Source organism: Diadema antillarum, unplaced genomic scaffold (genome assembly GCF_040938485.1).
Source record: "Diadema antillarum isolate AM-2024a unplaced genomic scaffold, OU_Dant_1.0 seq00000586_RagTag, whole genome shotgun sequence".
Classification (NCBI taxonomy): Eukaryota; Metazoa; Echinodermata; class Echinoidea; order Diadematoida; family Diadematidae; genus Diadema; species Diadema antillarum.
Window position 1 is genome coordinate 391,520 of NW_027271520.1, and position 21,655 is coordinate 413,174.

General features: G+C 40.1%; 1 protein-coding gene across 1 annotated transcript; it reads right to left on the minus strand.

The window, feature by feature from the left end:
- Positions 1–4,938: 4,938 nt before the first annotated feature.
- Positions 4,939–21,218, minus strand: LOC139735566 (elongation factor 1-alpha-like). The gene is made up of 7 exons (XM_071646324.1): positions 21,120–21,218; positions 13,365–13,561; positions 11,255–11,434; positions 9,628–9,927; positions 8,223–8,373; positions 6,358–6,614; positions 4,939–5,961 (listed from the first exon to the last, which is right to left on the minus strand). Exons 2-7 carry the CDS (start codon positions 13,506–13,508, stop codon positions 5,602–5,604), a joined length of 1,392 nt encoding a protein of 463 aa, XP_071502425.1. The 5' UTR covers positions 13,509–13,561; positions 21,120–21,218; the 3' UTR covers positions 4,939–5,601.
- Positions 21,219–21,655: the final 437 nt, after the last annotated feature.

Below are 21,655 nucleotides of genomic sequence, written 5' to 3' on the forward strand. Positions count from 1 at the left end.
CAAACATGAAGACAAATACATACGTGTATCTCAACAGGAGCTTGGAAGCTCCTGCCTCTGTGTAATACACAAGGGGCATAAGAAGGTCCATTACAACTTGACATTTTATTCCTAAAAAAAAAGAAGAAAAGAAGAAAAGACCTATCTGTCATCACATCCTCACGACTTTATTTCCAATTGTTTAAAATCCGGTTTACTCCACTGATTGCGATTAAAGGGATGGTCCAGTATTGGTGGAGACGAGATTTTGGCTTTAACCATTTTGCGAGATACCAAGGAAAACACTTGTGAGATACATAGTACAGAAGACACCATATTTTAACCCATTTTAACTGGGCTATTTGAGACCAAGTTTTGACTGAGGGGGGGGGGGGTCAGTTTGACCCCCCCCCCCCCCCCCCCCCCCCCCACCACTTCTGATCTCGGCCACGGATCGCGCGATCGCCGCAAAATTTTGCCTGAACATAAACATGCTTAGCGACTAAACGCGTTTAGAAACGCAATTCTAGTTCCGCATGAAAGCAGCCATAGAGCCGGATGTCAACTACACGATTACATGGTTGTACAATAAAAAAAAAAAAAAGATTTTCTATTTTTAGTAAATCAATTATATGTATGCAAATTTACGCATGAAATCATATTTTCACCTATACTCCATTAAAAAGACTGAAGGATTGCTAAATTTTTGTGTCAGAGTATCTCAAGACACATCGAACAATTTTCTTGTAAAAAATAGCACAATTAAATCAGTTTCTTTTGTCGTTATTGTTTTGTTAATTTCTTACAAATTTTATTGTTTTTTCGACCTTTTGTTTTCTATTGTTTTTTTGCTAAATTTGTTGCAGGCACTTTTTCCAAGCTTATCTACATTAGACTTGATTAATTTCAATAGTTAAAACTTGAAATAATCTAATTTATATCAATTTAACCAAAAAACACAATTTGCATTGGATTGCACACGATATCACGAATTTGAGCTGTTTTCGGGTTAACATCCTTATGCAAAACATTATGTAACTTCAGAACGGTGTACCCGGACGTCGCACATTTGGTCTCAAAATATGCGGGAGACTTCAATGAAAAAAGTCATGAAACGACGCGGCAAAATATTTGCGCGTTGCGGAATTGTGGCGCGAAATGTCGGGGGGAGGTCAATTTTTTTTTTTTTGTACATAACTACATATGGCCAGTTGTGAGGGAATGACATGTTCATTTTTCCATTCGCAGATTTGTCATGTAATAACCATTCAAGAACTGTTTTGTGAAAAAATAGGAAAAAAAAAACTTCATAATGTCATAACGTCTTTATTTTTCATCCAATTTCGATCAAAACTATACCATTGCGTAATAGCTACATAACAAGTTGTAAAGTTGAGGGACAGGAACGTACCATCTTAAAGACTGTGTTGAACTTAGATGAGGATTCTTGAAATGTAGCAATAAGAAATTTAGGCATTTGAGATTTCTGCAATCGAAACGCTCACAATGTACTTATGCATATGAACAGAAGACGTAAATTACAGATGTGTTTTACTCTATTGATGAAAGAGTAAAAAGTGTGAGAGGAAAGTTCATAGCACCAAACCACCAGACTCGGACTCGGGACTTCTTAATGGGTCACCATGACACATGTCGGTCTTTGCATGCTGTACTACAACAACTTGGCCTACTACTACGGTCGTACATGTTATTGTACTACAATATTGTCTACTTTTGTTTTTTGACTTGTTGGATTGTCCTACTCTACTCTTCCTCCTCATTGGCCCAAATTCACGAAGGTGGGTACTGTACAAGTGAAACCATAGTTTTAACCATGGACAAAAACCACGGAGCGCCAAGACAAAATGACCGTTTCGTTTACGAAATGTTCATTTAGTTACAAAAATGTTGTCATTTTGTAACAAAATAATCATTTCGATGAAATTACATTTCGTAACGAAATATTCCATGCGACACTTGGCGCTCCATGGTTTTTTGTCCTTGGTTTAAACCATGGTTTCATTTGTACTACCTTCCTGAATTTGGGCTTAAGAGATTCAAACATTATTTTTTCAAATCCATCGGGATGCAAAGAGATTAACGTGCGTTACTTGCATGTCACTGGATAGTGACACCTATATCGGGAAGACCTCTTTCATGTATTGCGTACACGTAGTACATGTACGAGTGTATGTACAGGACATGTGTGTTGTATAGATCGCGTTTGTGAGTAACTTTGGCTCCACCTTAACCCTAATAAGACTGGGCTATTTTGGTAGCTCGAAAGACGGGGGGGGGGGGGGGGGGGGGGGGGGCTCCCCCCTAAGATCTCGGCCGTGGATCGCGCGATCGCCACGGAACTTTGCACAATGGTAGTGTGCGATGTATCTACAAGATCGTATTTTTAGATTTTAGAAAATAGTCTTCTTTTATTCTATTTTGATTAATTATGATAATTTATGCGAGAAATCAGAATCTTTCATCTAAATCAGTAAATAAAGCTCCAAAAGTGCTCATTTTTGGTATAATTATTCTTTGTGGCATTCTTAGCAAATGTACTTTGAAAAAAAATTCGGTATCAAAATTAATTTCTTATTCATTTTATTGTTTTATGAATTTCTTATGAATTTCTCTGTTTTTCGACCTTGTTTTTTTTTTGTTTTTTGTAACCAAGTTGTCACAGACACTTTTTGAAGCACAATACTCCTAAAACAAACTAATTTTAGCCATTGAGAGTAAAAATAAGCATATTTATATGAACCATGTGAAAAAAAAACTCAATTTGCAATTGACTTTGTACACAAAATCACATTTTTTTTTTTGCCATTTTTGGCCCTCACGTGCATGTACAAAAAGGTCATGTAACTTCAGAACCGTACCCCCAGGTGTCACAAATTTGGAGTCAAAATGTGCGGGAAACTCAAAAGAAAAAAGTCATGGAGCATCGCGGCGAGAGCATTGCGTGTTGCAGAGTAATCGTGCGAAATGTCGGGGGGGGGGGGGAGGGGCCTCTGAGCCCCCCCCCCCCCCCCTCCCCCCAGTGCAGCATATAGGGTAAGCCAGACATTGTGTAGACAATAGACAAGAAATGTCGAGTCTCGGTAAAGTATCCAATTGAATGGGATGCACCTGCTTGAAGACGTTAAAAAGACTCAAATTTTCAATTGCAGAGCTACCAAGTCTCACGCATTCTGAGTGAGACTCAAGCATGTAGGGGTCGTCTCACGATTTCACGCATGGCACCCATTTTTCTCACACATCGGGCAAAGTCTGCAATTTGTGCCCATAAGGAGCAAAGCTCAAATTGAAGGTATATTTTCCTTTTGTCTTTCAAAATAAGTAAAAAGTACATGTAGTCACTTAAATGTGCACCTCATCGCACCATTAAGAGCTACAAATTGAAAAAGGTCCCTACCGTGGGGGACCCCTCCTTCACCCTTGCTTGCGCGCACATTCGCTCGCCCGAGATGCCGAGTCATGAAAATCTCACTCATAAAATTTGTTTGAACTTGGCATCCCTGCAATTGTCTCCGTGATAAACCAGTTATGAACATGTCGTCTCCCAGAAGGTGAAGCCAGTAGGCCTTTGTGCGAGTGTGTGCATGTCCATGTTGTACATGTACGTGTATATGATGTACAGTATATTCATGGATGAAAAGATACCCTGAGCATTTTAGTGTTTGTTTTCCTTGTCAATTGAAACTCAATGATAGGATGATCAAGCTTTGGTGTGACTTTCATGCATTTTGCACGACTGATGAATTTAATATTGTAACCTACTTGACCCTAAACAGGCTGGGCTATTGTTGGCTATAACCCCCCCCCCCCCCCCCCCCCCCCCAACCAAAAATCTGGCCATCAGTCTCCAGATCGCAATGAAATTTGGCATACCTGAGCCATGTCATAATCTTCAAGACTATGTCTTAATTTTTTGGGGGGGAAATTATCAAATTTCTCATTTTAATCAATCAGTCATGCAAATAAAGCCCAACATCTAATTTTAGCTTGATAAACACATAATTAAAAGCATTGAGCTTTTTTCTCTTTTTTTTTTTTTGGGGGGGGGGGGGGAAGGGGGGTTGGTTTATCTGTTTTTTTAAACATACACATGTATTCAAAAGTTGTAAATCATTAAAACTTCCAAGTCATTAAAATTCTTATGTATTTTAGTGTTTTGGGAAGTTATGTATTTCTTTAATTTTTCCCCTTCTTTACAATGGAAATTGTCATGGACCACTTATCTACCACAATTAGCATAAAATCAAAGTGACGAGTAGTGAAGGATTTTATGAGTTTCAGGACAAAGCATCGTTTTCCATAGAGAATGTACACAAAATTATGCACGCTTTGGGGGTGACATGCAGTTACAAAAATGGGCGTGGCTTCGTAAAAGTACACGCTGACATTGCAAATTTAGTCTAAAAAGATGCGCTAGATTTGAACAAAGAAAGTGAAGAAGTCTCATGACAAGTAATTCTTGCGTTACAGAATTTTTGTGCGAAATATTGAGGGGGGGAGGCAGATTCCGCCCGCCCCTCCTAGCCTTTTAAGAATCTCCGCCGATATTCAGGAGATCTTCTTCCTATGTTTCTTAACCCTATACATGTACAGCGTATAAGCTTGGGCTATTTTGAAATTGTATAGGTTGGGGGGGGGGGGGGGGGTTAGAGTTATTTGCTTAGGGTTAGGCTGTATTTGCGTTGAATGTTCACTTTCCTTGAACTAGGTTTGACGGGATGCATGGCTATATTGTCTAAGAGTGAGAAATTGGTTGGTATGGCCCAACATGGTGACAAAATGATCATACGCTGGTTAGCATGAAAGTATTGTGATTTTAGTATGTCCTGCACTTCATCTCTCATTCAACATTCGTGCATCACTTTCAAAATGGGGGTATAATTCAAGCCACATGAAACATGTATACATTCCACAAATAAAATAACACAGGAAAATGAGCAGTGAGGTTTTATAATCTTTAATAAGATTTGATACCATTTGCCGTAAAGTTAACAGTTACTGCCAAATTTGTGGCGACGTTGCAAAACAAAATAGGAACCGGAAAATCATGTGCATTCTGCTATTGTTCGTTTGTTGTTTTCGTTTTTTTTTTATTTGGCAACAGGACCCTTGACAGCTCACAAAATATCTTGCGATAATTTAAGACAAAAACAAACAAACAAAAATGAGTCATCACAAATTTTCATTTGAATGTGAAGTTCAACTTGGGGATTCAAAGTTACGGACATATCTATCAGTATACACAGAATAAGTAATACACAGGACTCGCTCACCACTCAGTTGCAAATGAAGAAGTGGAATTAGTAGCACTCCCCTGCTACATTCCTCCCCTATGGGAAGTAAATCAAAGAAAAATTCCTTTACTTTTTTCCCCCGGTACTACTTGCATTCTTTGTCATGCGCGATATACAAGACTACATCGAAACAAAGATATCTCTGACTAGGTACCTTTTCATCACATATAATTAGTAAAGGGCCCCGCTGAAGGAAAAAGTTCTGTTCTCTAGATAGGTTGGCCACTGCAGCGCCAGCCACTTCGGTGTTTGAGTGGAAAGCGCAGGGACGTTGTGGGGATTGTCAGGTACAGCGTGTGAATGCTTGGGGTTACTTTTTCTTTCCAGCCTTGGCGGCGGATTTGGTGACCTTGCCCGAGCCAACCTCCTTCTTGGTCACTTCCTTGATGACCCCGACAGCGACTGTCTGCTTCATGTCGCGGACGGCGAAGCGGCCCAGGGGTGGGAACTCGGAGAAGGTCTCCACGCACATGGCCTTGGAGGGCACAAACAGAACCATCGCGGCGTCGCCGCTCTTCACGAACTTGGGATTTGACTCGAGCGATTTGCCGGTACGGCGGTCCATCTTTTCGCGGATCTCGCTGAACTTGCAGGCGATGTGGGCAGTGTGGCAGTCCAGAACTGGCGCGTAGCCAGCGTGGATCTCACCGGGATGGTTCATGATGATTGTCTGTGAAGAAAAATGTGTAACATGCATCAGGAAACCTGCTTCTCATCTTTATTGCTCTTGTATTGCTTTGACTCTTTTCAAATTGTTCCTTCCCTTTTCACTTACTGAAAAAGTGGTTATTTTTTCAAGTTAGGCCAGGTAAGACACGTTTTACATGATTTGAAGTCTGCAAAATCCCAACATCAACTACTGGAACATACAGCAGCAAAAATATTTGCATGCTTTTTATTTTAGCACTAGTTTGTGGTTGCACAAAAATTTAAACACTGCAAAAAATATCCACATTTTTAGTACTCATTTCAACAACTCTCCAAACTTCCTCTTCTCCTTCACTCCCCTTTCCCCAGCATTTTCCCTTGACACCAATCCATGAGTACAATATCACAGTCCACTCACCTGAGCAACAAAGGATTCGGCTGCCCTTGGGGGGTCATTCTGTGAATTTCCGGCTACGTTGCCTCGCTTGATCTCCTTCACGGACACGTTCTTGATGTTGAAGCCGACATTGTCGCCTGGGAGGGCCTGGGTGAGGGCTTCATGGTGCATCTCCACGGACTTCACTTCGGTGGTGATGTTGGGTGGTGCAAATGTCACAGTGATACCAGGCTTGATTATACCCGTCTCCACACGACCGACTGGCACGGTTCCAATACCTGGGAAGGAAAGAAGAGGGCAGGGTTACAATCCGCACTATAGACCGATTTGGGTTCGTTGAGGGCAGCAGACAGTTTGTGGCACTGGGCGCAGCCATTAGCTCAAACTGCGGTGTCCCAGCCTACCCCCCTCTTCTCCCCCACCCCCCGGGCAACATGTTTATTGCGCAATTGTAGCAGGAGTACGCGCACTTGTAACAAAGGTTCGCGCATGAAGCAAGCGTTCGTGCACTCAGTACGAGACGCCTATTGGCTGAAACAACCATGCATCAGTTTTCATTCCATACGCGTGCTAATGTAGGGAGGGGGATGGAGGGGGGTCGGCTGGGACACCGCAGTAATGGCGCCGCCCATGCTGATAATACACAAACTGCCTCACAGAATTGGTCTATAGAATGACGTCAATCAGAGTGCACTTGTTATGTTTTGTTTTGCTGGTTCTCTCTTTTCACTTTTTTTTTTTTTTTGGGGGGGGGGCACTTTCATCAAGACAAATTTTTTAATTTTTTTTGCCTCACAATATCAGATCAATAGTAACAGCATTAATGAAAAGTTGCCCGAGCTCATTTATAACCATAGTAATTACAAGTACAGTGTACCTTTCTAACAAGACTGCGAGAGTTCATTAATACTCCCATTTAAAGGATGGACGAGTTTCCTCTTGCTCTTAAGTGATAAATTAGACAAAGTGGGTTCTAAAAATGCAGACATGGGGTAACTCTTACCTTAGTTTTTTTCTTTGCTAATTTGCAGTAGAAATTAACATAAACCGCTCGGTGTAACTTACTACTCAAAAGTGCTAACATAAAATTTGATCAATGCTCATGTAACATGAAGACACTGGACTGAAATGATTCATGAAGGTTTGAAGACACCTCTAACTGGTAAAAACTTGACATTCCCTTCATATGATATCTTTCCCCCTCTGGATATTTGATATCAAGGCTTGATATCATTATGACCTCATATATTCAAGAATAAACATTCAAATTTCAGCCATACACTCCTACTGGTATTTGATGGTCACTTGAGCAGCCATATTTTTCAATATAAAATCATAACCCCTTGGTGGTAACTAAGACTTCTTCTGCTCTAGTAGATATAGGAATAGTGCCCATATCTAGCAAGAACTTGGGAAGAGCATGGTCACCTCTGCAAAGGACTTTATGTTTTGCCAGCATTTGGCTTGTCTGTCTGTTTACAAAAGAACTAAAAAAAGTTGTGAATGGACCTGGATGAAATTTACATTTTGTTGATGATGACACAAGAAACAGATGATACATTTTGGTAGTGATCCACACCATTGTCCGGATCTAGGAATTTTGACAATTTTTTTTTGTTGAGGCATTTCTCGTCAAATAGGGCCTACAAAGGCGAGCTCAGTTGCGCATATTTGAGATGTGCATATATGCAAAATGAGCATGCACTCGAGGCACAACTAGCAGAAAGCCGACAAGACAGACTGCGACATTAGAAAGGCTTCTTATTAATCGCAAATATGGAGGGTGATCTTCAGCATGTGGGCATAGGTGGAAATGATTTGCTTGGTGGAAGTCTGCGGTAGAGGTCCTGTTTTATTTTGAAATGTATTGGTCTTTCAGACCATACCTCCGATCTTGTAGACATCTTGAAGAGGGAGACGCAGGGGCTTCTCTGTGGGACGTTTGGGGGGCAGGATGGCGTCAATAGCCTGGAAGAGTGTGGTGCCGCTCGCATTGCCGTCTTTCCTCTCGATGGCCCAGGTCTTGAACCAGGGCATCTGTGAACAAGGACCAATAAAAAAAAAAGTCACAGTATTTGGCAGACATCAGCTCCTTGTGATAAAAAATGTCTTATCATAAAAGGAGTCATCACTCTTGATATATCAATCAAATACTTTTTATACAAGATATGTATCATCAAGGAGGTTCAAGACATGGAGTGACAACAGTGTTATTCCCTTTGATGCCATGTTCGAAGCCGCCGTTAAAAATATTTGAAGCATGTGCCAAACCGGCTCTGCCGCGCAGATACGAAGACAATTGACTCGTGTCTCGTTGTATAATCACCAGCCACTTTCAAATGAAGGTATGTCTTTGTGATGGTAATTACTTTTCGCGCGTTGAGCGGGCTCTCACTGTGAGTTCTTGCGTAAACTCACGAAATAAAATCACCAGCCACTTTCAAATGAAGGTATGTCTTTGTGATGGTAATTACTTTTCGTTATCCCTTCTTATAACAGGTCGGTGGTACAGGCACGAGGATGCGCGAACACAAATGGAGCAAAAAATGCTGAAATGAAGATGAAAATTACTCGACTGGGCATACCCGGGCACTAATCTGATATATCTATCAATAAAGAATTATACTTGAAGATTATTCCATATTAGTTTCATTTGTGGAAATTGAGCGGAAAAGTAATAAAACCTGCTTAACCAGGATGGTACAGTTTTAAACATTTTTACATGATACAGCTCTGATTTACACTTTTGCGCACATTTCTGGACGGAACTGACTTTTGTTTTACATGCTTTATCATTAAATGAAATTTCTTTTCATTTAATAAATAAATAAGCAAAATATGGCCAACATAATGATAACGTTCAAAATGAATCTTCAGATTGCTCAGCAAGACGGCGGCGTGGAACATCGATCATCAATGGCACAAGTGCACCCGTGGAATTCTTTTGTACATCAATATAAATCTGACAACTGTTTGAATAATTGCAGCAAGTTGGAACTCCATGTATAAAACCTCCTTGGTATCATCAGATACTAACGAACAAGTATTGAACATATTTTTATATGCACAAGGAGGCAGTTTTATATGTGCAAATGACTCTGATCATACACTGGGTTCTTCTAGATACATGTATTTTATTTTCATGTGAGCAGCAAAAAAAACAAAACAAAAACAAAAACCAAAACAAAACAAAATATAACAAAACAAAACAAAACAAAACAAAACAAAACAAAACAACACATCCAGGAAAGATCAAAAGTTGCTACGTGCAACACTGGAGTCGGGTCATACCTTCTCAGAAGGCTCAAGCATGTTGTCGCCATGCCAGCCGGAGATTGGCACGAAGGGCACGCCCTTGGGGTTGTAGCCGACTTTCTTGATGTAGGCCGTCACCTCCTTCTTGATTTCGTTGAACCTGGCTTCCTCATATCCCTTCTCGCCTGCCGTGTCCATCTTGTTGATGGCAACGATGAGTTGCTTCACCCCCAGTGTGTAGCAGAGGAGGGCGTGTTCCCTGGTCTGGCCGTCCTTGGAGATACCGGCCTCAAACTCTCCCTTTCCTGCTGCCACGACCAGCACGGCACAGTCCGCCTGGGATAAAACAAAAAGGAAAACTTGCCATGTGATACAGACTCCATTTTGAAAAAGAGAATCGCATTGCTGTGGTGATATTCATTTAGCAGCGTGAAGCACTTGCAAAGCAGTCTGGCCACTACGCATGTCTTTTTTTCAGATTACCGATTGTGCATGGGGGAAGGCGGCAAGATGAGTGGTAAAAAAGAGAATGAATGCAATTTGTCAGAGAGAGATACTGAATTTCGACTAAACCCACCACAATATGTAACTCCCAGCAGTTCATGAACCCTAGAGCTCGGTTTGCAGTCTCTATTGTGAGACTGTGATAGGTTCTACAATCTTTGATGGTGATTGTATACAATCTATTACTCAATCCACTTCAATTATTTGTCCATAGCTCTAACAGGGTTTAAGTTCAATCCTGAATGGCTCAGACATTCATCCTGTTTCCTACGCTGATCATACTGGTTTCATTAAAAAGCTGCCTAAGCATTTCTAGTAGAGATGAGGATGAAGTTGGGGGCATGTTTTGTGAAAACCATGGATGGGCACAGCAAATAATTTTCCAACACAAATTTGATTAGCAATTTCAGCGGATGAACAATATTTCAAATGATATTCTGTACAATTCTATGGAAAAAAAAAAACTGTTAACACAAAAGACAGTTTCGTGTAGCAGTGGTGTAAAAATGCATAGCAAATTGCGATGCGATACCAGGAAAATTATTCCCTGGGGCATATCAGGGACAACTCAGAAGGGGAAAATAGCTCATTGGCTGCCTCTGTGTTAGTCTGTCATACAGTGCACTCCCGTTACAACGAACACGGTTATAACGAAGTAAATCTTCTGGTCCCAAAATTATCACCATTAAAGCCTATGGTACAAAGTTCGCTTATAACGAACACGGTTATAGCGAAATTTCCGTTATAACAAAGTCTTTTCCGAGCGCCAGAGACAAAGAAAAACAAAAGAAATGTGCTCTGTTATAACGAAATGCGATTATTGCTTTCGAAGATACGTAGCGGAACAAGCATTTATAGCATTTCTGCATGGGTGAACGCTTCACACCACTGTGTGTTCGCTTCATGTGTCACGTACAGTTTCTGAGGGGAACTTGCGTTTATTATTGTAATACAGTTATCCCATCACATTTCACATAGCTTTCCAGTGTATGATGAGTACTCAGCAAACAGAATATGATATATATACGTGGTTTCCTCGTTTTCGTTATATATTGTATAACTTCGGTTACAACAAAATTTCGTTATAACGAAAGAAAACTGCCGGTCCCGAACATTTTGTTATAACGGGAGTGCACTGTACTAGTGTTTGGCTCATTACCTGCGATGTGCCTGTGATCATGTTCTTGATGAAATCCCTGTGGCCAGGAGCGTCGATGACGGTGACGTAGTACTTCTCCGTTTCAAACTTCCAGAGGGCGATGTCGATGGTGATACCACGCTCACGCTCCGCCTTGAGCTTGTCCAACACCCAGGCATACTTGAAGGATCCCTTGCCTGTCTGTTGGTGTGATAGTGGTGGGGCAACAACAAAGAAATAAAAAGCAAGTGAATGAACAGCTTGCAAGTACATATCCGTGTTAGATACCAAACAATGCACTTCATGTTTCGACAAGTTTTACTGGTCAATTACTTTACAGAAATTCAAAGCATTTGCAAATTATCATATATTGGAAAATCGTGCTGTGGGGCTGAAGAGTGGACGGACTATTAAATACTTTCTGCCTCTCAACTCCCCCCCCCCCCCCCCCCCCCCCCCTTCAATGTCACAAACCATTACGAAGCTGATACAGAGTACCCCTTTCCCCCAGGTTCCATAACAGGCAATTTCTGATGCTGGACTATGCTATCAACCCTCCTCCCCCATAACACAGTCACTGGATAAAGAGACTTGATTAAGAGACTAAAATAATTTAAAAGGTGAAGATAATTCAACAAAATTTCAGGTCGTATGTTTCATGAAAAGTGTACATGCTTTCCATTTGTTATACCGGTACACAATTGACAGTAATATAATTCTGCCTGTCTTTTTAACCCTAAAAAGACTGGGCTATTTTGGTAGCTCGAAAGACACTTAGAAATTTACCATTGACCAACGCAGTTTTCATGATTTACCAGGGCAAAACCCGGCACAATTTTCGCCGATATGGGCGATATGCGACGTAGTATTTTTGCTTGCGGCGCGATGTACAATCCCTATGCAATACGCGCGTGGTCCGCGATCTTTAGCTGGACGCCTTCACATGTCTCGCGAACATTGCGTAAGCGCCAATTCCCATTGCGAAAGCACGTGAAAATAGCGTGCGCACATGCATTGGCCGCAAACAAGATCGCAATTCTGGCGGTGTTGTTGATGTCTTTCTCGTGTTTTTCTCACTTTTCGATGGTAACATCCACTTTCCGAAAAAAATGGCGGCCCACATCGGCTCGCGAAAGTTCTATTTTACGTGAGGATATGTCTTCAAAATCCATGAACATCGAGAAAACGACAAAAAATCCAGTTTCTTGGACCATTGTTTCTTAACTGTTATGTTAAGAAGTACCGAAAATTTCATTTTGGATGCGATATGTTGTCCATTTAGGTGAGAAAATTTCACTTTCGTCAGAGATCGTGCCCATTTTATCGGTTGGTTTCTGTTGATTGCTAGTGTGTTAGTATATGTGTAGTGTGCATGTAACAGTGCAGTGCTGTGTTTAGCGGTATATTACCGTGTATGTTGTACCTGCCGCGAACGGCTGCACGGCCGCATACTACCGCGGTTTACTCTCTACATTATTTGGAGGCAGAATTGATTTGGCAAAGCGTCGTTGCATGTATCCACTTTGATAATTTTGCACGAGGCGAAAAGATAAAAAACCAATGTTGGAAATCGTCAACAGCTTACTGTATGAGATGTTATTTTCGCGAATGAGATGACAGACATTTTCGCGAGATGTTTTCGCGCTAGTACCAGTACTAACCTAGCACAATCATGGCGACATTTTCGTTTGTTCGCGGCCCAACTGATTCGCGAAAATTAAACCCTCGCGAAAAATAACAGCTGCATTACGAAAGTATCGTAATTCTCGTATAGTTATTTTGGATTTCAACATCTCGCTTGCTCCCGACTGTGTCGTGTTCCATTTTGTCGGAGAAATGATCTGTAGGTCTACTTGTACAGAAGTCGGTAGTTGAACTTCCCCTTTCTATTGCCTTTGAAGTTACAAAATTCAATCGCAAGACATTGTTGACCCGTTTGAGTTCGCCCTACGCAAAACAGCATGTTCGAGGTAGAAGTGCATTTGCGCTCGAAAGGCAAACACGATCTTGTACTCGCACCCAAGTTAATTCACACGTGAAACAGCTTCGCGCGCAAACTGCGAAACGAACAGTATTGATTGCAAAGTTCCACAAGGCGAATAGAAAAAATGGAGGAAAAAAAAATGCTTACCTCGGCGGCTTCCTTTTCGTATTTCTCGATGGTTCGCTTGTCGATGCCTCCGCACTTGTAGATGAGATGGCCGGTTGTGGTCGACTTGCCGGAGTCGACGTGGCCGACGACGACGATGTTGATGTGGATCTTGTCCTTACCCATGATTGATTTTGGCGGATGTCGGTAGGCTTCACAGAGTGACAATGGCTAGTACGCTGCGTGAAGAACAACGAGTTTGTGTATCAAGCAGGGATGTGTTACGTAATGATTAAAAAATAAATGAATAAAACGGGGACGGGGAATGAGCCTGGATCTTATACCACATTTGATGTCCCGATGTGATGTGCTTTCTGTTGTGTTATTTCATTTCCCCTTCACAATCGATGCACTGAATACCTGTTAATTTGTTTTAATCTTGATTGTTCAAATATTGCGCAAATCTTTCTAAGTTGAAATTTAATGAAATACAGAACAGGGTTAAGGGTGTGTGGATTCAGACCAGCGGATATTGCGGCGATTTCGTTACTTTGGGCGTAAATAATCAAGATAGTATGGAATCTCTTAAATTTCTCTTTTCACAAAACAGGAATTATAGCGGTCGTCACCATATTACGTAAGAAGACGGGGTGATATTTTGCTCCGTCAAAAAACCCCAAACTGAGTGACATTTCACTGCATAAATACCCAATACTTTACGACGTGTTGCGCAAATGTCTGTACTTGTATGTGAAAAAGATATCAGCATTAGCACTGTGACTTTGTCAAAACAAATTATCAAAAGTTACGCACACGTCATAAAGTTCGTATCACTAACCAAACTGCGCAAGATTTTGTGCGTTTGTGTTAAAGATTACGACGGGGTTTGTTTTTATCACACATCTTAGTAATTCTTAGCAATACAAGTACGTGTACACGTGTCATGCGCACATGAATACATGTAATATACATAAAGACGAAATGTGTTGGCGCATTGGAGAAGTCTACTACACTAGTATAATCTCTTACACGAGTATGCTCAATTTACGGAGGGGGAGGTTCGATGATTGTAGGCCTGTATCAAACCATGACGCGAGTTTCATATTTGCGAGAAAAGATGATATTGGCTGCAATATTGTCAAGGTTGTTGGATTGGATGAGATGATGTTTTGTTGGAATTTTTTCCTACTTGTCTATATAGAAGTATTCTACCATCAAATCATGATTTCGTTGAATGTTTCAGGCACTGACAATCCAGCACCGATCATGTCATTATTAATGCGAAGTTCTCGACACTCCATAATATATTACTACAAATAAAAATCAATTTTCCCATCAAAGATATTTACTTTACTATGATTCGTTTGCAGGTCAGTGGAATATTTGAAGCAACGTATCACACTGACTCATCTACTATGCACGTGACTGAGATCTACACTCGTTTTTGTGTGAAAGCATGCGATACTTTTCAATTCCACATCTGCTTTTGTTTTGCCTTTTGCCTCCATGTTCTTCTGATGCCAAGCGACCACTGCAAGCCGAGGAATAATTCTATAAATACCTTCGGACAGTTTAGCCATCAAAAAGGAATATTCAATGAATGTCATAATTCCCTCCCCGCTTATGAAAAAGGATTACAAATTAAAATGTTCTTGTCAAGTTTTACACTAACGTCCGTTGCCGTTGTAGGTCTTATTTTGTACTCCCGAGTTTCAAAACCTCACATGTTGGATGAATATCAGCCCACGTGTAATGTACAAGTGTACTGAAATCTCGATTAATGTGAGATTTTCTGTAGTGAATGTCCCCGAGACGAAATGAATGTCACGTCAGTGGTATCGTGCATCTATGACTCATGAATTAATTGGATTTAAGTTAAAAAAAGAAGGAATATTACCAGTAAATTTGCAGGGAAATTACTTTACTCGTGTTTAAAAGAGGAAAGAGAACAATGTACATGGAATTGCATCGCTGGTGATCTGTGTACTTTCCGGGTTAAAAAACAACCCTTCAGTATCATAAAAGCCCAACACTCTGCGAGTGCTCCTGTACAAAGATCACAGATGAAATAGTAGACAGCCAACCACGCCAACACATGTGATGATATGTTCACACAATCATTTATCAAACTGCGACATACTACAGTGTACTAGTAAAGTGCTGTATGCATTTTTTCCCCTCGTTGCACTACATGACACACACACACACACACACACACACATGCACATGCATTCGGAGAATACCATTACCAAACTCAGCTCAAGACCGACATTGGAACAGCAGTTTTAGCAATCACAGTGTGCAGGCGGAAACACACACTCACTTCACAGTAACGGACACAAAAACACACACAATCCTCCAAGTTGGAAAGGGAACGTGAACATGGTCGTGCATGCAACTACAGATCGGCACATTCACAAACGGACACATTGTTCTCTCGCATAAAAAAACGAGGCGTGTACAGTTATATAAAGAGCAAGTTCCGTCTCTTTACGTACATTCATCGTCCTGCTATTAAAAGCTATCATTTGAAATACTGACGGAAAGAAATTGCTTTATTGAGCCCTCACAAATATGTCAAAAATCTGGTTCCATAACAGATACAAATACAATCCGAAGAACGAGTGTGGAGATGCTATCTGCATACTGTATCATGGGGCCTTGGACTAGACTGTTTAACGTAAAATCCACATACTAGTATACAAAAAAAAGTTTGTACATGTATACTGTACGTACATGCCCCCATAAATTAATATTCGATGACATGGCATGAAGTCTCAGGGATCACGTGGTCACACTGGTGGACTCTATGTGGGAGACATTTCTGAAGGTACAGTGGCACCAACCTTTAGCCTTTTATTGTAACACTGTTCAACAATATTGGCACGGTACATGTGTACTGTCGTGGAGCCACACAAATGGCACTACAGTACATTAATTTCTGTATTACGTAATGAGAGCTTATCAGTCTTGTGTGGTTTCAAGAGGAGCGCGTTCACATGTTCAGTCGAGAGCATCCAGCCATGAGAAAAAGTACATGTAACAATTTGTACACACTAATTCGAGCATGGCAGACTACTCGGAGGGGCTCGCATGTCCATTGTCACAAGTGCGTGCAAATTCTCTTGAATTTGGTTCTTCAAAGACCAATATGAAATGCACGGAAGCTCAAGGTATCAAATTGATTTGCACTAAAAATAATAATAATAAAATTAATACTGTTTGTATGCAGATGAACATTAATTTTGGTTTTATTTGGTTCTGTATAGAATAAGGCAAGGTTACAAGGTTACAAAGGGTTAAAAATCACACGCAACGCAACGACCGCCAACACTGATGACGTGTACTTGCATCTACCGTTGTGTAAAGCAAAGATGAAATCAAATTCCCCGAGAATGCAGCAATTATGCTGTTTCGTTAAATACTAATTACCCTAACATTTTTTTTTTTGAATAATCTTGACACATGTAATTTTTGTTACATTTTGTTTTGTTTTTTGTCCTTGCCATACACTGTATGTGCTTTCTACTTCTTTCCAGTGTTTGGCCGTTGTGAATAGCTCATGTTAGGATGTGGTGATGGTGGGTATCAACATCGGTTTCTCTCTCTCCTCTTCACACATCAATTTGTGACATTCATACCACACAGTACTTTAATAGTAGTACAGTACAGCAGATTGGGCCACCAAAAGATAACCCTTTTTTTTTTTAAGTTTGAAAGGCCCGGAACATCTTTCTTTCTTTCTTCCCTCTTCTTCTGCTTCTTCTTCTTTGTGGGGCCCCCAGGCCACTGCTAATGTCGATTTCTACCTATCCCAAGATCTCTACAACACAAATTCCTTTTCAAATCACTTTATTTCACACAAGACACCATTATGGAGATGTGAATAACATGTAGGCCTACTGTACTTTGTGTGCATGATAAAAAACAGTGGTGTACAATTGTAGTAGCAGGAATTCCACTGTAATTAAGATATCACCACCAAGAGGTGATGACAAAAATTAAAGAGAGAAAAATCCGTCTGGGCTCAGTGCAATTGCCGTCAATGTTTGGCACGCGGTAGTTATGCAAGAATGTACGATTGGTGATAAAATGTAGTAGGGAGTTGGAATTGGAACTTTTCTACTGCACAGACCCTCAAGGTATCACATAATCCTTGACCTTTGATCTCATGACTCACAAGTTCAACATTTAGAGAATCAATTGTCACTGATATCAGACAATAGTACACTATATATGGAAGAAAAAGTACAGTGTAGAACTGTAGCAATTTACTTGACTTTGACCCCATTGCCTATGATGTTTTATCAAACTCATCTTTGATCTGGTAATATATGAATTATTGTGTACTTGCATACACTAATTGCATACACTAAATGCCATGAAAATACCTTCAGGCATTGCCAAGTACTGTAAAGGGGGAAATGAGTACGTGTAAAATGTCAGAATTTGACCTTGACCTCATTACATTCATCATGATATGCACATTTTTGTACACTGAATCTTTTTTTTTTATTCAGTAAATATAATACGGTACCATTCAAATACATGTACAATGAATCACCATCATCATGCACGAGTAGTCAGACATACATTTGTACTACTAGTACACGTAGCTTGGCCACTCATGCATATGTACATGTATACCACGATTTGTTTGGATATCTCAAGCAACACTGTGGAAAAGGTAAAAAAGCAGAATATCAAAGTATGCATTCCCCTTGGTTTATGACAAAATACATTTTGTACAATGTATTGGGAAAATCCCCCTACTGGTTCTAAGAAAGAGTATTAGTGAACAAAGACAGTAAAGCACTGATACTGCAGTACATCAAAATGTACGATACAGTACATTAATAAATTTATTCTTACATTTTGGTCGAGAATATCAAAGAATGTCATGTATTTTCATGTCATTCACACATAAATATTGAAAACATCAAACACTGACTGTACACTGTATATCACCAAGTTCATAATGTAGGTCATTTCACTTCATGCAGAAAGACCAGAGGGGAATATCAGTCAAAATCAAGGAAAATAGAACACTCCATTCAAAAGGGGTGTGTGTGTGTGTGGGTGTGTGTGCGCGTGTGTGTATGTTTTTTTTTAATCCACGTGCCACTATGGCACATGGCAATGAACAAAAAAATAAAATGGCTCATTATGGCAATGAACAAAAAAAAAAAAAAGCTCATTAAAGAAAGCTTAAAAAATCAGTGATATCAGCGCAGGGGAGCAAAGAAAATGTAAAGATTTTCACAAATATTTTCTCGCAAGTACACATTCTCACTTCATTTGTTACAAATGTACGATCAGTATGTCTTAAAGGTTATGTTACACCCAAGGGTTGAATTCTGAAGGAAGTAGTGATGTTAGGTTGACATAATGCTAGCAAAGTGAAATGTGTGTGGAACTCTCCGTATATAATGTACATTCTCTTTATAAATATCCCCTTACTGGTATAAACATAGATACATGTACTTTTGTAACCTTCATGAATATCCAGCAAATGATAGCGAGTCAGTAGAGTGGTTTGAAGCAAAAACTTAAAGGACAAGTTCACCTTCATAGACATGCAGGTTGAATGAATGCAGCTGTATTAGTAGAACACATCAATGAGAGTTTGAGGAAAATCGGACAATCCATTCAAAAGTTATGAATTTTTGAAGTTTTTGCTCAGTCACGGCTGGATGAGAAGACTACTATAGCTTGTGATGTCATATGAGTACAACTATATAAAGAAAGTGTAAAGAAAACAAAAAAAGATATTCTCCCTTTTCTCACATAATAAAAGGACACTCGACTTCTCTCTTTCAGAAGTCATGGGGAATAATATTACCTCTAACATAAGTCAGATACAAGTCGAAGAAATGTGCACTTTATTCAAAAAGTCAAGTTTTGTGAAATTCTCTTTTTAATTTCCTTATATCGTTGTACGCATGTGACATCATACACTGTAGTAGTCTTCTCCTCCAGCAGTGATTGCACAGGTATTTTAAAAATTCATAACTTTTGAATGGATTGTCGGATTTTCCCCAATCTTTCGCTGATGTGTTCTACTAATATTGTTGCCTTCACTCAATCCACATGTATATGAAGGTGAACTTGTCCTTTAAAAATGTGTAACTTCTGATTGGATTATACTTTGTAGCAGCATCAGAACTTCAGACAACTTCACCAGTGTGTTCCACTACAATTTCTGCATCTACTGTAACCACAGATTTGGGGTAGAATGCTTTCTAAGTGTTCTCATGTTGTAGAAATTGTTCCCTGCTTTGAGCAAACTGTAACTTCAAATGAAAATATTCACAAGACATCTTCTGCTCTTACAATGTCAATCAACAAAAAAAAAAAAAAATATGAAGACGTAAGAGAAATGCCTACTTGTACCATGAGATTGCAGCACAAGATAGCATAATTTTACTCTATTAAAATGTCTTAAAATATGTTACCATGTAGGCATAGTCTCTTTGTTTCCACAAATATGAAAACACATGTACAGTGTGTACGCTGTACATAGTACACACAGTTATGTACAATTGTATTTGTCTGGAATATTAACCCATTTGCCAAGATAGCATGCAGTGTGACCTTGACGATACATAAAACTGGAAGAAGATGCAAATAATTCTGGCCTATAATGTAGCTAGTTGGATCCTTGTTACCTTCAAAACTATTTATTAAGCATTTGACTGTAAGTAAAGTGATTGTTATATTTGCCTGCTGAGAAAATATATTTTACATGTACTTGGGCAAACTTTACTCAGTTGTGGCTGATCAAGTGGACTGGAATGATAAATAAAATCCAATACAATGCAAACTATTTTTCTTTCTTTTCTTTTTTCAGCCAAAACCATAATCACCGTGTTGTAAATTTGTGCAGTTGTGGTACTGTGCAATACGCAGTGTTATTCATACCGGTATCTGCACGGCGATCGCGACAGCGGCCATTGCCGATTAGCATTAGCATAAAGGACATGTGGCTGGCCTCGCATGCATCACGTACTAAGCTCTCGGCCACGGGTGTACACCCATTCATGCGCCACGTGTTACAGCGTCGACCGTATCTAACGACACGAGATTGCACCACAACTGAGAAAGTCTCGCTGCCCTTTTCAATGAATAAAAGATTTTAGTCTCCGTTCTTTTTACGCAAGAAAGCCAACATCTCTTGACAGCAAATCCCTATCAAACATTCTCAAAGGCCAAAAGGGACCAACAAGACGGATGGTGAACCAGTTTCTACATCTTTTATGCACATGATCGCCCACTCGCTACACGACGACCTCGACTTTCATGCGAACGCATTCGCACAAAAGCCGCATGCATAATCACCTCCACACACACACACACACACACACACATACAAGCTTCACTCGCCACTCTAAGGTAAGCCAGTAATATTCGCACGCACTGGGACTTCAAAGTAGGAGTAAAACCAAGAAAACACCCAACATCATCAACTCGGTCCAAGGACATTGCCGGACATTGCATGCTTGATGCAATATCGTAGTTATCCTTCAAGTAGCATCGGTTATAGAAAGAAGAAATCGTTAACATCTTACAACTTTTCAGTCCACATTTCCGGCCGCCATCTTCCTTTTCGTCCGATCGCTCTCAGTGACTTGTCAATTCTGACAGAAGATAACACGTTGAAAATCACACAAATCATCACACCAAACGCATCTAACACCCCCTTAGATATTATTCTTATAGAACAATATGAAATTGCACGAAGCTAGACGGATATTCTGTTTGAAAAACTGTATAAAATACTCGCCACGTGTAACATACCTTCCGCGCTCTATCTTGCCTGCAACAAAAAAGAACGTAAGTTAACACGGCGTTTAGGTATATAAAACGCGCCCGGTCAGGGATTAATTGTTTCCTTGCGCACGTGAACTCCCTTTCACCACTACACGAATCTGCGTGTCGGTCACCGTCACCCACTGATGTACAGCAATCTTGCTTTTCTTCAGTAAATGACGTCAGATATTCATCCGCGTCTGGGTGTGATCCGCTCTAAAATCTTTTTTCCAGCCCAGAAATTGGTTTAGTACATACACGTAAAGTAAGAAACTATCCTCATTGATCTTTCTTTAGCTCTATTGACTAAAATAATAATTTACATAAGCAAATTTAGTGGAAAAGGGAAATAAATCATACATATACTAGTTCACTGAAAGCAGTTCAACATATAATATTACAAAATAGTCTAGAAAGCAGACTAAGCAATTGTCCTACCCAACCTCAACAACAATAACGACGACGTCTTCCGTGCGGGCGCGCGGGATTACTCGTACAGTAGTACAATGGTACGGTTCAATGGC

Excerpts from the sequence above, each read along its gene's own strand:
- LOC139735566 (XM_071646324.1), bottom strand. The coding sequence starts at position 13,508 with ATGGGTAAGGACAAGATCCACATCAACATCGTCGTCGTCGGCCACGTC. Across the intron at positions 8,374-9,627 it reads TGCTTGAGCCTTCTGAGAAG|ATGCCCTGGTTCAAGACCTG; the intron begins GTATGACCCGAC and ends CCTTGTTCACAG. Across the intron at positions 5,962-6,357 it reads CCGAATCCTTTGTTGCTCAG|ACAATCATCATGAACCATCC; the intron begins GTGAGTGGACTG and ends TTTTCTTCACAG.